This window comes from Bipolaris zeicola (genome assembly GCF_000523435.1).
Source record: "Bipolaris zeicola 26-R-13 unplaced genomic scaffold scaffold_111, whole genome shotgun sequence".
NCBI classification, from domain to species: Eukaryota; Fungi; Ascomycota; class Dothideomycetes; order Pleosporales; family Pleosporaceae; genus Bipolaris; species Bipolaris zeicola.
In genome coordinates this window covers 40,924-54,590 of record NW_006912160.1, presented here as the reverse complement: position 1 = coordinate 54,590, position 13,667 = coordinate 40,924, and the positions used below count along the sequence as shown (strand labels likewise).

At 52.1% G+C, this 13,667-nt stretch overlaps 7 protein-coding genes across 7 annotated transcripts; 3 read left to right on the top strand and 4 right to left on the bottom strand.

The window, feature by feature from the left end:
• Positions 1–497: 497 nt before the first annotated feature.
• On the top strand, positions 498–1,535 carry COCCADRAFT_100148 (uncharacterized protein; the record flags this gene model as incomplete). The annotated part of the gene is made up of 1 exon (XM_007715638.1): positions 498–1,535. One exon carries the CDS (start codon positions 498–500, stop codon positions 1,533–1,535), a length of 1,038 nt encoding a protein of 345 aa, XP_007713828.1.
• Positions 1,536–1,606: 71 nt separating this feature from the next.
• On the bottom strand, positions 1,607–2,957 carry COCCADRAFT_27495 (uncharacterized protein; the record flags this gene model as incomplete). Its single annotated transcript, XM_007715624.1, has 2 exons — positions 1,607–2,574; positions 2,624–2,957. The coding sequence occupies 2 exons, from the start codon at positions 2,955–2,957 to the stop codon at positions 1,607–1,609; spliced, it is 1,302 nt and encodes a 433-aa protein (XP_007713814.1).
• A 529-nt stretch (positions 2,958–3,486) lies between these two features.
• Positions 3,487–6,201, top strand: COCCADRAFT_6316 (uncharacterized protein; the record flags this gene model as incomplete). Its single annotated transcript, XM_007715614.1, has 3 exons — positions 3,487–3,585; positions 3,641–4,080; positions 4,131–6,201. The coding sequence occupies 3 exons, from the start codon at positions 3,487–3,489 to the stop codon at positions 6,199–6,201; spliced, it is 2,610 nt and encodes an 869-aa protein (XP_007713804.1).
• A 901-nt stretch (positions 6,202–7,102) lies between these two features.
• On the bottom strand, positions 7,103–7,762 carry COCCADRAFT_6315 (uncharacterized protein; the record flags this gene model as incomplete). The annotated part of the gene is made up of 1 exon (XM_007715613.1): positions 7,103–7,762. One exon carries the CDS (start codon positions 7,760–7,762, stop codon positions 7,103–7,105), a length of 660 nt encoding a protein of 219 aa, XP_007713803.1.
• Positions 7,763–10,513: 2,751 nt separating this feature from the next.
• On the bottom strand, positions 10,514–12,187 carry COCCADRAFT_6314 (uncharacterized protein; the record flags this gene model as incomplete). Its single annotated transcript, XM_007715612.1, has 1 exon — positions 10,514–12,187. One exon carries the CDS (start codon positions 12,185–12,187, stop codon positions 10,514–10,516), a length of 1,674 nt encoding a protein of 557 aa, XP_007713802.1.
• Positions 12,188–12,435: 248 nt separating this feature from the next.
• Positions 12,436–12,585, top strand: COCCADRAFT_100128 (uncharacterized protein; the record flags this gene model as incomplete). The annotated part of the gene is made up of 1 exon (XM_007715637.1): positions 12,436–12,585. A coding segment is annotated over one exon (150 nt), but the record flags the coding sequence as incomplete, so codon positions are not given.
• Positions 12,586–13,047: 462 nt separating this feature from the next.
• Positions 13,048–13,581, bottom strand: COCCADRAFT_27491 (uncharacterized protein; the record flags this gene model as incomplete). Its single annotated transcript, XM_007715623.1, has 1 exon — positions 13,048–13,581. The coding sequence occupies one exon, from the start codon at positions 13,579–13,581 to the stop codon at positions 13,048–13,050; it is 534 nt and encodes a 177-aa protein (XP_007713813.1).
• Between the last annotated feature and the right edge of the window lie 86 nt (positions 13,582–13,667).

Below are 13,667 nucleotides of genomic sequence, written 5' to 3'. Positions count from 1 at the left end.
TCGCCATATCCTGCATGTATTCGATGCCCGAATGTCAGACCGTCCCGTCTAGGCTGTGTGATCAGCACGATTCACACAAGCAATGAAATCCAGTGTGGCCAGCACTTCCATTTGAGGGTCAATACTTTCGTGTGTGAGAAAGTGAATAGCAGGGGAATAAGTATTGGGCCAGAGAAAAGAGGGTGCGCTACAGGCGAACGGCGGCGGGATAGGCATGCTTTCGTGGGACATGTGCTACGTGAAGTTACACAGATGCCAAGAGGTTCATAGTCAGTTCGAAGGATGGAATATTTTGGAAACGACAAGGCGGGGGTGTATTGGGAGGAATTGCGTCTTCTTGAATTACCACGACGTTGTGGCTAGTAACGTCAAATGTCTACGTCATGAGTCGCTCAACCACATGGCGACCCACCTCAAGAGCGTAACCCTTCCAACGCAACACTATCAAAACCTCAACATCACCCAGGATATCAGTTCTGGGATAATAAATAATCGTCATGGAGCATTTCGCCCCTCATCCATCCTCGCAATTCGAAGGCTACTATTCCAAGTTCGACCTTCCATCCGGCTCTCACATTGCCTTAATCATCTGCTCAGTCCCCAACGCGCCCTCACGCCCACACATGGTATCCTTCACCTACTACCCCTCAACCGGACACCCCATTTTCCAGCGCGAGCACTTCATCCCGGAAATCAAGCGCATAACTACCGACCCAAAAGGCAAATCATTCGAGCTCCAAGTACCAGGCATGGGCACCATGACCACCACCAGCAACGGCCTCACAAGCTACAACCTCTCCGCTGAAGACGGCAGCTGGACCCTCAAAGCCCAATGTACAGAATACACGGCCTGGCGATCAGACAAAAGCACACCAGAGGGCTGGATGATCCACCTCCCCTTTCCATTGCACTGGCACGTCCATTCCCTCTGCTCCCCAACCACCCTCTCCCTCTCCATCCCCGCACTCGGCACAGATTTCCCCTCCGCAGACGCGCACACCAGCGCGACCATCCACCAAGAAAAAAACTGGGCCAATAGCTTCCCCGACGCACACATGTGGGTGCAGGCCTGGGACAACGACGCAAAACGGGGTGTGTCTCTTGCGGGCGGCAAGATCCTATACAACACTGCTTTCCTCCTCGGCTATCGCTCTCCAGACTTGGACTTGGATTTCGTGCCTCCCTTCTCGGTCGCGTATTTGAATCTCTTCTCGCCGTTTATGAGCGTGGCAAATGATTGGGAGGACCGCTCTTTTTCCATTTCAGTCAGTAATTACATGTACAAGTTGGACTTGAAGGCGCATGCGCCAAAAGAATATGGGTGGTTTGGTCTCGCGAGTCCGTTTCCTGATGGGCACCGTGCGAATTTTTGCAAGGAGAGCTTTTTAGCGACGATTGAAGTGAGGATTTCGGAGCGGCAGGGGTGGTGGCCGTGGAGTAGCTGGAAAGATTTGAAGAAGGAGAGGTGGGAGGGGGCGAGTTTAGAGTTTGCAGGAGGGTATTATCCTGAGAGGGGGGAGAGTAAGAAAGATTGAGGTTTTGGAAGGGGAAAACGAGAAAAGATTGTGCAGTAACTATTTATAATTCAGATCCACATACTGATAGGTTACAACTTGGATGCTTTCTTCTCTCTTGGCTTGATGAGCGTATCCAACTCCTCGAAAAATCGCTTGGGCAATACACTCCTCTCGATACCCTGTTTGCCCTCCCATTCTTCTTCTGTCTTACGCTCCCAGTCCCAGTACCTCTTCATTTCCTTGCCCACCCATTTGCTAATGTGGTCTGCACTCTCTCCGACCTTTTCCATAGGAATCAAATGTCCGGCTCCTTTGACCGTGACATTGTCTACAAGACCCTCTGCACGGCCCCCGCTACCGTTCACGCCTGAACCCGTCATTTGCATCTTCTCCTCAATGACGGCGTCGTCAGTTAGGAAAGAGAGTTCGCCAAAGATGTAGAAGCAGGATGGGCGGAGCGAGGGTAGTTGGTTGAAGACGATTGTGCTCTCGCCGCGGTAAAAGGGTGTTTGAGGCTCCTCGTACGGCGTCATGTCTGCGTGCGTTCTCCTGTTCAGCTTTGGGTTGCTGAGGGTGAAATCTGCAGATGAGGGCTCCTTGTCTCCTGGTCTTGCGGTGAAGTTTGCGCGGAGAAATGTCAGGACTTCTTGATGCTTGGTTGTTGTGAGGGTAACTTCAGGCTTCTTTGCGTCGGGAAACAGTTCTGTCGGTACGTCTCTTAGTCCATTCTGCACCCAGCGATCTAGCACGCGCGGATCCCAAGCTTGGTAGAATTTGCTCTTTGCGAAACTCTTTGCTGCGTCTTCCCGTGATGGCCAGAGCTCTCGGCGCCTTGCTGATGCGGCTGCGGGTGAAATGTTGCCGTTGAGAGAAACTTTTCCTTGGATGACGGGGTCAATGAGAACAAGTGTCTCAAAGAGCCTCGGATGGAGAAGAGCAAGATTTGCGAGCTGGCAGCCGCCCATGCTGTGGCCCACACCAACAATAGGACGGGGCATTTGATCGCGGAAGTGGTTGACCATGTGGAGCAGATCTCTGCTGTGGTCCAACCATGCAGCTGTTCAAAATTAGCTTTTTGGTTTGCACAGTCATTTGAGTTTGCATACGGTCATTGCCCAGTTTACCCTCATTCAGCACACCACTCCAGCCCTGGTGCACAACATCTGCTATCCAGATTCCCCGGATACCAAAGCCGTGCTGCTCGCATCGCTTGAGTAGCTCATCCCACAGCGGCTCGTACAGTTCTTTTGGAAAGCCATTGGCATGCGCGGCAATGATGGTAATGTCACCAGGCTTGGGGCTTTTGTTGCTGAGTGGCGTATATTGCTTGACAGCCAAATGTAGTACTTCCTCTTGTTTTGTTGCCGTTGACCGGGGAAATCCACGGATATGCGAAGCTGGTACCTTGTGTTCGTCTATCCGGAAGTAGGTTGAAGACATGATTAGATAAGGGGTTATCCGGGCGCGACCGTGGTCTGCTCCCGTGGACAATGATGTGGAAGAGAAGTTATTTGTGAAGAAAGTGGATACGGGCGCGATCAAAGTAGATAGATGGATGATCGTAAGTGCCGAGAAGAAGATAAAAGCAAGCGTAGGCTGATGCTCCAGGTGTCGTGACGAGTTGCCGGCATAATCTGGGGAAGACTGCCGAGGTCCATTCTGAACGCGGCGACTCAGTACTGCCCGAGTAAACCAGTAGATTTACAGACCAATCAGCTAGCCGGAATCTCTCTAGACCCTTGAAGTAGTGATTCTAAGAGCGGCCAGTAAGAAAAGGGATATTCATGCCTCCACGCACCTGGTCATCCCATACATGTGACGGAATCGGAGTAGAAGTGTTTGTGTGGGGTATCACGTGACACATGTCGCGTTCGCGCTGCACCGATACGCGCCGCAAGTCGCGCCTAGTGGGAGAATAACGGTAGTTCTGCATTCTCCCCACAACGGCACACCACGGTCAATCGTCACAATGGAGGACACCACTATGCAGGATAGCTCTCCAGGGTTGTTTGCAGATCTCAGTTTCACCATATGTCCCAATGGTATATCCGAAGACCGTATACAAGAGGTATGCGACGCGTTGCGACTTGAGTTTGAGACAGCCATATTGATAGACAGTGCAGATTGAACATGCCATTACTGGCGCACATGGGACGATCGTGCCCTTTGAAGCCCCCAAGGGTCGCATAGATAATCTTCAAGAAATCAACTACATCATTTCGGAGACAGCCGACTTCCCAGACTACTACCGTGCCCTCGATCTCATGGTACATGTCATCAGACCAGCATGGGTAGACGCGTCCCTCCAGGCCATGAAGACGAAGAACCCGCGGACCTACAGCCCAGACCCAGCCCTCTTCATGAACGACATCGTCATATGTTGCGGCGACATACCCAGCGGAGACAAAGAGGCTATTGAAGGCGGCGTGCTGGCAATGGGCGGGCAAATTGCACCCAGCTTGTCCAAGTTGGTGACGCATCTTATTGCGCTGGATATCAGCGAGCCACGGTGCCAGTTGGCGATTAGCAAGCGCCTGCAGCTTACGATTGTGCTACCCCACTGGTGAGACTTGCATTGTGGACATAGGGTACGGCTATCGCTGACATTCCCAGGTTCGATGACTGTCTGAAGGTTGGGCGGAGAATATCAGAACGCCCCTACACGCTCCCAAATCCCGAGATCCTCGCCGACGTTGAACCAGGCGCAATACCTCCAACGCGAACGAGCCAGCAGATTCGAGATGCCACCACGCCAGACCCGCAGAATGAGCCTGTGCCGCCCCCACCTCACCTCGAACCCCCGCGTGCGATCAAAGCCTTTGAAGGGAAAAGCGTCAAGCTTGGAGAGGACCTAGATATCAGCACTAAGCTCAGAGGCATCATAACAGGCATGATCAAGGCTGGTGGCGGCAGCGTGACGTCCAAAATAGACGAGGCGGACATGTACGTGTGCAACTACCGGGAAGGTACCGACTATGTCAAGGCTTCGCAAGCACGGAAAGATGTTGGAAACCTCGGCTGGTTATATTATCTCATCACTCACGGCATCTGGACAAATCCAATGCAGCGAATGATGCACTATCCACGTCCACGTCAAGGCATTCCAGGCTTCGACCAGTACAAGATTAGCATATCGAGCTATACGGGCGAAGCACGCGTTTACCTAGAGAACTTGATCAAAGCGACTGGCGCAGAATTCACAAAGACCTTCAAACAGGACAACACACATCTTATTGCTGCACACAAGAACAGTGAAAAGTGCGAGGCAGCAACGGAATGGGGTGTGAACATTGTCAACCATCTTTGGCTCGAAGACAGCTACGCCAAATGCCGAGAGATGCCACTGACGGACAATCGCTACACATACTTTCCAGCGCGAACAAACCTCGGAGAGGTCTTGGGCCAGACCGAGATAGACCGTGAGGCCACTGAGAAGGCATTCTTCCCCAAGCAAACGAAGCCTACTAAGGCCGCAAAAGTAGCGCCCCCAATCAATAATGCCCCAGCGTCCAATGTTGCACCAAGAGTAAGCGAGCCTCCACCGGCACGCAGCCCGCCTGCGGCTGAGAAGGCTAAGCGTGCCAAATCAGGAGGTATTGTGCAAACCCCAGCGCCTGCACGACAAACAGATGGAAAGGAAAATCATACACCAGGCAGCCGTGGTGCCAAAGACCGGGCACTGTCAAAGCTACACGATGCCGCCCCGGATATTGCCCAATTTGAAAAAGAAATGAAGCGTAAGGGTGGCGTCATACATGGCGGACGTCGACGAGCAGAAGATGAGACTGAGGAACAAACAAAACAGACAAAAAGTGGCCGTGATTCTGTGTCGAGTAAGCGTTCTTTTGACAAAGTCGACGAAGATGAAGAAGACGAAGAGACAGAGGAGGAAACTACAGATGTCCCAACGAAGAATAAGCGAGCAAAGAAGGAGAAGCTTACCCCCATCAAGTTCCGCATGTTGATCTCAAAAGACGAACGATGGACCAACAATCCAGACAAAGAATCCAAAGACAAGGCACGTCTACGCGAATTGGGTCTCTTCATTACCGACGACTTCAAGAAAGTAGACCTCGTCTGCGCCCCGCATCCAGTCCGAACGAAGAAATTTATCGCCTCGCTCGCCTGCGCACCCACTCTCGTCTCAACGAGTTACCTCGACTACGCCCTCAAGCACAGCAAGCTTCCCCCAATCGACAAGCACCTTCTCCAAGACAGGGATTTTGAAAAAGCAAACAACTTCAAACTCTCCGAAGCCCTCGACCGGGCAAAGCAAAACCGCCATCGTCTCCTCAAAGATTGGACCATCTTTTGCACTGAAAAAGTCGCGGGTGGGTTCGATACTTACAAAGATATCATCGAAGTCAACGGTGGCAAATGCTCGCTTTGGAAAGGTCGTCCAACTACTGTCTCGGCTTCCAAACGCATTCTTAATACCTCGGATAAGGAAGTTAGTCAGAACCAAGTCGAGGATGAGGGCGATGTGCTATATCTGATTTCCGACGCTGACAAGCGGGAATTCACAAATTGGAATAAATTTAGGGAGTTGGCCAAGAAGCACGACATGATTCCTCGCATTGTCAAGACGGAGTGGCTGCTGAGTGTTGCTATGGCGCAGTATGTACATTGGGATCCGCAGTGGGAGCTTAGTGAGGAGAGTGTGAGGGCTACGGCCAAGAAGTGAGAGTTGTTCGTATCTCTTTTGTTTTTTTTCTTACGTCGCGAACTAAGTGCGCGTTTTCCGCACATGTAGCGTTGAAGCAAAGCGATGGGCGTCATGGGTAAATCTTCTGTCTTGATAGCGATGCGGAAAAGCGGGAAGGACGGGAGCGGAAGGGCTGCTCATGCAAGAGTATGTGTATAATTAGATAGATGGCATGATGGATGTGGTGAAATACCAAGCACCTCTGTACACGTAACTCTTTTTCTTTTTCTTTTCATCTAAATGTGACGTGTTTCTCTTTCTCTACTAAGATGGCCCAAGCAGAAAAACAATGGGGGGACGCGTACTTGTATGTCTGTAGATGCAAATAGAGATCGCCACGTACGCATCCAATCGTTGCCTACCGTAGGTAGAAAAGATCCAAATATAGCAATGGTAATGCTGCAGAGTATACTGTTTACTGCTTACGTTGGAGCGAGTAGTCAGAGGAGTTCGACTGGAGTTTTTGTAGAGTCTCAAGTACATGACTAAATCAAACGTGTGTTTTGGGGGCCGAAATAGGTCACAAGACCAGCGGCGAGGAAAACACACGTACCTGGTTACACTGCGAAAGCGAGGCTAGATACATTGGGTCGAATACACGGCAGATGGATTTTCTGAATGTGAAGATGGAATTGTTTATGATGAAGCGTATACACAAAATGATAAAGACTAAGATTATTTTTTTATCTAGTCTAGAGAGAGACTATCACCACCAGCCAAGGATCCCAAAGCCATGAAATTTTGGGTAAAAGAAGAACAAGAAAAAAGGGTATATCGATATCGCACCAATCCACCAAAAACCAAACTGCAAGCATGCAAAAGAAAAGAAGAAAAACTTCCTCTCACAACCCCTCCCTGCCTACACCTTCCCCACTCTCCCCTATGCAGCTGTATGCACAATCCTGGGCACCTCCGGCATCTCCCCAATATCAGCCCTCTCATAATACCTCGACCTTGTCGACGCCGTACTCGTACTCCTCGGGCGACCCACACTCCTCAGTGCAGCATCCGCATCCTCACCCTGCACGACCGGACTCAATAGCACCGAACCCTGCGATGTCCTACTACTAACCGCACTAACACTGCTTCCGACACTGACGGCACGATCAGTAGTCACAGCACGCCCGGGACCCGCATGAAGGTCTGCAATCGGATCATGGTGCTCCTCCACGGGGGTAATGTGCAGGGGGACGAGACGCATAGTATCGGTGCTTGCGCGCTTTCTGCGGTCGTCGGCGTCGGAGTCGACGTAGAGGGTTACGCTGCTGGCGCGGTCGCGGCTGAACATGTTTGCCTTGTCTTTGTCAGGGAGGAGGGCGGCGGCGTCGGGTTTTTGTGCGGCGAGCTTTTTTGTCTGGCGGCGCCGGCAGAGGAAGAGGGCGAGGGCGCCGGCGAGGAGGAGGACGCAGATTATGATGAAGATTGTGGTGGAGATTATGTTTGCTTTTGTCCAGTAGGTTGTTTGTGGGTGGGATTTTAGAGAGCCCGTGGGGGTGGGGGAGGGGGCTTCTGGGGTTAAGTCTGCTGGGGTAGGAGCCATCGTGATGAGGTGTTTTGGATGAAGTGCGTTCAGTGAGGGTTGAGTTGTAGTCGAGATTGCTGGGATGGACTTGTGACGTGTGGGAGGAGGATTTAAGGTAAAAGATATACAATGGTAGTTTATGCTCCAATGGTCTGAACCAGGAATAGTGGCAGTGTCGTTTTGATGGTAGAGAAACCTTAACTGGCCTGGTCCCAGTTACCGGGCACCAGGCAGACATATATCTGCCCGTTAAATGAAACATATTGTGCATAGACGCAGTTCAGATCTCAAGACCGATGGCGCCGAATCGGCGAAAAGGCGTCCACTACGTGGTCTCGTTCGTCACAGAAGCAACAAGATGCTCAGCCTCAGCACGTGTGGGGAAAACTAGGCCCTCCGTCTTGAAAAAGGTCACTGCGCCCTTCGGTAGAGGGATGAAACGAAGATGCCTGGCAAATGATAGGCCGTGAAGAAGAGCCGTCAAAGCTATGGCTGCACCCGGTCAAGTAGGGAGATACTGGGAAAGGATTGCGGAGCAAATGGCGGTGGCACAGGGTGGTAGACTGGGTGTGCTAAACACGCGTCTAGGGGGGCGCCATGATCGAGCCATACACACCGACATGCTGCGAGTCGACTTGGGGTCTCCTCACACGTGCGGACAAAAAAGGTTTGCGGCCTTACTGCATTCACGCGTGCAGCTGAGAGTATGAGCTCAGCTGGTGGAACTGCCAACATTAGATGGCTGATGTCGCCAGCACTTGCCCAACACGTCACTTTGCGCTGACCAAAACTGTCAAACGACCCCCAAAACCTCTACAACATGAGAAAGACTGCATATGTTCAAACAAACATGCGGCTTAAACTAAGGTGTGTTGTAGGATGTTAGTTTCGGAGGTTAGGCCAACACGGCCACCAGCGCTAGGAGAAATGAGCGGAAACAAACCACGATTTGGCGGGCACAAGGCTGAACGCTGATGGTCCCTCCTCTTTGTTGCTTCTGCAAGTCTGCCTAGACCAAACCAAAAGTAGGGAGTGGAGGGGAATGTGCGCAAATTTGCCAGAGACGGAGGCCTCATTCTGAGTATTTTGCGGTAAGCCACAAAGCCATGATGCGAGGGGTGGAGGCTCCCGCTGCGGCGCCACGCTGTTAATATGGTACAGTTACTTGCAGGAGAGGGGCTGGAAGACCAATCGAAGACCAAGAATTGCCGGCCAGAGGCTTGTAGGAATGAGACAACTCATCAGATGCGGCGTGGCGAGTTGTGAGAGCAAAGAATATCACCCACTAACCAGCAGGCGTGGTGTTGAAGTGGTGATGTGGGTCGTCCGATAACGGGGAAGGGTCATGCACAGTTTGGACCCCAAAATCTGCTCTTGCCTGTCTACTAGCGCCCTCGCTAATGTGGTTATGCTATTTCTGGCTTCGCGGAAAAACAGCTGCGCCACAAGACCAAGTCACAGAGTCGTCTGTGCAAGAACGGTAAAAGCCGCATACACCTGCTGCGAATGAGAAGCTTGCTTGGAGACTTCCGCGTACATCTTACCTCATGTTGCATATTCCTAACAAGCTTGTCTTGTAGCCATAGCAACATGTGATGTAAGGTTTCTTGTTGATTCAACTAAACACTGAACCTACCAAGAATCACGCACATGACATGTACTTGATATGCAAGAAATCCCAAAAAAACATATCACCGCAGGGATGTTCCCTGATTTTTTTTGGACTTGTGTACATGATATTGAAATTCACTAATTTATTAAGCCACATGGAAGCTGTGTAACCCACATGGACACCACCCCATCCATACATACACACTAAAGAAAAAATCAGGTTATTCAAATTGAAAAAAAAGAATCACAGCAAGGCAGATTCTACACAAATCCTCCATTAAAAAAACCCTCTCATCTATCAATGTAACACTACTTGAACTATTTTACTCCCATTCCGCATCTACCGTATCGAAAATGTTACTCCTCGGAGAAAGGAATGGCATACCACACCCCAACATCAATACTAACATAACCAATAACCCCGATTATCGTCACCACATCAAAAAGCGCCATCTACCCCGTATTCTCCCGTCCCCCAAACCCAGCTCGTTTAAGCCCAAAAACCATACGTATTATCCGACCTGAACATTCAACCTTAAATTCCACATTTACTTCACCAATATCCAACCTCTCACTCTCCTCTACTTCTACTCCCTTCCCACCCTCGGTCTTCAACTCTCAACCCCCCCGCACCGTCATCATCATATGGCCGCCTCCATAATAAACACCCTTTGAACAGCCTCCCTGTTTAGCAAAATCCTTCGTATCAATCCCCCCCCAAAAAAAAATAGTTTTTTAAATTGACCATTATGCAGTCAGCATAATGGTTGTACACCCATCGGACAAAAAACAAAGGTGAGCAGGAAGGCTAGATGTGAGGACGGTGCTGTTCGTTGCAAGATATTCATTTCAAGTTAAATAAAGTGTGGTGGGGCCCCCCTCATGAAGCTTTATGCTACGGAAAATGCCCTTCTCCAATGGAAAAACCCCCCTCGTTTCCTTTGTGTACATCTCAATCGAATAAAAAGAGAACCAAATACAAACAGCTCGTTTTTGCAAGCTGATGGATGAATAAAGCGCCGGTCCCAATGCATATTCGAACCTAGAAGGCCCCCCCCCCCCAAAAAAAGAGAGGCACGTATGCCAAATCCTCATCAAAAATCTCTCTCTAAACCAATCCTGTTTTTTTTCTCTTGGGTATTTGTAAACGCATGACACTCATTCAAGCGAAAGGTTTTCTCTCTTCCAGTTTTCGTGTAGTACAGCAATGGTGCTAGCGGCGTCTTTGCAACGCGGAGGGGCACGGGCTGGGAGGTCGATGACAGCACGACGTAGCACAGCGCGAGCAGGGACGCCGTAGAACTGGATAAACTTTTTGTAGTAGTCGCGGATCAGGCCGCTGAGGATGGCGAAATGGCCAGGCCAGAGCTGGTCGGGTGGAGTGTTGCAAATGGAAACAATCGCTCTCCAGTACTCTGATGTGGCTATCGCAGGGGTCTTTGATGCAAATGAGCGGAGAGACATGGACGCATAACCAGCGCCAATACCGCGCATACGCTGAGAGTATGATTCTGGGGTAGAGTCTGGTCTCCATCCTAACCGTAGCCGACCTTCCTTTGTATCCATGGTGCCACGAATACCGAATAGGGGTGGGCAGGCCTTGTGGAACTTGGCTAGGGCAATATCGGTAAGTGGGAGGCCGTTCCACATGTACTTTTGATCACCAAACAGACTGGCTGCAATTAAGCCAATCTCTTGGATGATACGGCCATCGGTGTTTGCTGCCTCCTTTTCAAATTGTTTGACAAGGAACTTTTCAAAGCAGATCCAGACGTAAAGTAGGAAGGCAGGGTATGCGGCGTCGTTTTCGTTGGCTAGTTGCGGGATCTGGTGCGAAACGATATATGGGCGGATATCAATCATGGGCCCTGGTGTTGCCAAGGCGACGTCAAAGCACTCTGTTCGGAGCCGCTTGATGGCGGCGGCGCTGTCTTTGCGCTCAACGTTGATCTGACCAAGTCGAGTGCGGAGGGCGCGCCGAGCGTCACCAACTGGACCCTTGAGGGGTGAGGATGGTTTTTTATGTTCCTCCCAGAACGACTTGCGGAACTCCTTCATGCGCTGGTGGAGCTGGAGGTATTGGTTGTGCAATTGCTCGAAATTGCTGGCTGGCGCTGGCGCACTGGTCGCCGGCTTGGGCGCAGCTACTTGAGCAGTTGCGGCAGCGGGCTGTGGTGTTGGTTGTTGTGGAGCTTGCTGGTGAGCTCTTTCAGCAGCAGCAGCGGCCTCGGCAGCTTTTCGATCGGCCTCTGCTTTTTCTTTTTGCTGCCTTTCAGCTGCAGCCTCTTGCTCCCGCTGGGCCCTGATCCTTGCCTCTGCCTCCTGAAGCTTCTTTTGGTGCTCAGCAGCCTGGCGAGCAGCTTCCTCTTCGCGCTGCTTTGCTTCGAGAGCTCTCCGATGCGCCTGTTCCTCTTCGCGAGCCTTTTGCTCGCGCAGCCGCTCAATCTCCCTCCGCTGGTTTTCCTCGTGGCGGAGACGAGCCTGTTCCTCTTCCAAGGCCAGTCGCTCAATCTCTAGCTTTGCGGTGCGAAAGACGCGCTCGTGTTCCTCGGCCGCGTAGGCCAGTTGTTCGGCGTGTCGCTTCGCCCGCTCGGCTGCATCTTGGTCGAGCTTCTCGTTAAACTGGCTGTCCGAGATACTAAGTCGGAGGTTGAATTCTAGGGCAAGTTTCCGATTCGGACTTTCATAGGGGTCGCGGACAAGGGATTCGCGGTGAGGGCGCAGGCTGCTTCGGTTCGGCGATAGGCGTGTTGGGGAAGCATCCAGGAAACTCGAACCGAACGAAGTGGCAGTGTGCATGCTAGAAGACGATGTACCCGATCTGGTGGTCATTGTGGCGACGTGGAGGAGGGGTCGGGCAGGGCAGGGCGATTGGGAAAAGGGTGGTTGGTGAAAAGAGGTGAAAGCGGTCGGTTGGGCGCTAGTAGTTTGGCTGTACACTTCAGCACCGGAGTCACGTGAGCGCGCATATCTCTCCGCACATCCCTGTCGCAGCTGTCACCGCGTTGGCGACACGTTCTTTGTCTGTTCGGTGCTGCCACCGTGGACAGCAGTAACGCCTGGCCGCAGCGAGCCATAGCCTGGGACATTTTTTATTTATTTATTTATTTATTTATATATCGATTCATGTATACGCTGATGGATGCATTGACATGCAGGTACATGGGCACAGATATTTGAGTTTGTTGCTGTTAGGTATATGCACGTATACGTGCATGTTCTGCCGCTAGCCTGGTGTTGGCTGGGGCGGTCGAGTCGGTGCCACCTCGATCACGTCGGACAGCTCGATCGTCTCCGTCTGTCGCTATCGAGCGACGAGTGAGTGAGATGAGAGGGGGGGCTCAGGGATCCTTACATGAGTCGTGCCGTTGACAAACAAGTGTGTCGGAATTTCATAAACTTCATCAGACGCGTCGAGTGGAGAGTGTGTGCCGCCGCAAGCTGGTGGGACCGGGGCTCGGTGCACCCTGAAGGCGCTCGTTTCACTGACAAACGACGCCTGATGTGACAGTTTGTTGCTCGGCGCCCTCCATGGCCCACCGTGATCCGACGCAGATGGGCGTGTGTACATAGCTAGGCGAGGGCGCCAGTCTCTCCTTGTGCAGCATAGCAGCCAGCAGGGTCAAGACTCGTGTTTCCACGCCGGCGGTGGCGGGCGTGCCACCGTCTGCGGCCTAGCTGTTGTGATATTATCAGAAACGGTGCGGGACTGCCCAGGCGTGAAACGTGTAGACCAAAACGTGCTGCTTCACCCGGCGCGCACTGAGACTGGAACGCGCAGCAGGCGTATATGTGTGGGCGAGGGTGAGGACGAGGGCGAGACGAGGCGAGGCGAGGGCGTCGAGGTGGTACGCATGCCGTATATAGAGCGTCGGCGCCTGCAAGAGTGCCTCAGTCCCCTCATAGCCCGGCGCTGACCCTCTCTCGTTCGTCTCCCTCGATCCCCGGTGCTTGGTGCGGGTGCTGTGCATTTGGCCCATTTTATCTTCATCCCATCCCCATCCTCCATCTCGTCTCATCCCGTCGCCGCCCCCCAGAGTGACGTACGTGAGCACAGGTCTGGTTTGCGGCGGACAAGCACGTGCCGATCGTTTCCCAATCCGACCATCAGGCCAAGTCCCGCCATAGCCCATCACCACCTTCATCGCCCGTCGACGCTGCTGGCCGCCCTCTCTCTGCCCTTTTCCTCCCGCAGCCCTCTGTGCCTCCCCCTCCTTCCCCCTCATATCCTCTCCTCGATCGCTTCCTCCTTCGAACCACTCTCTCCGCCCCGTTCTTTCGTGTTGGCATTGCCCACAGCAACCCGCTCCAG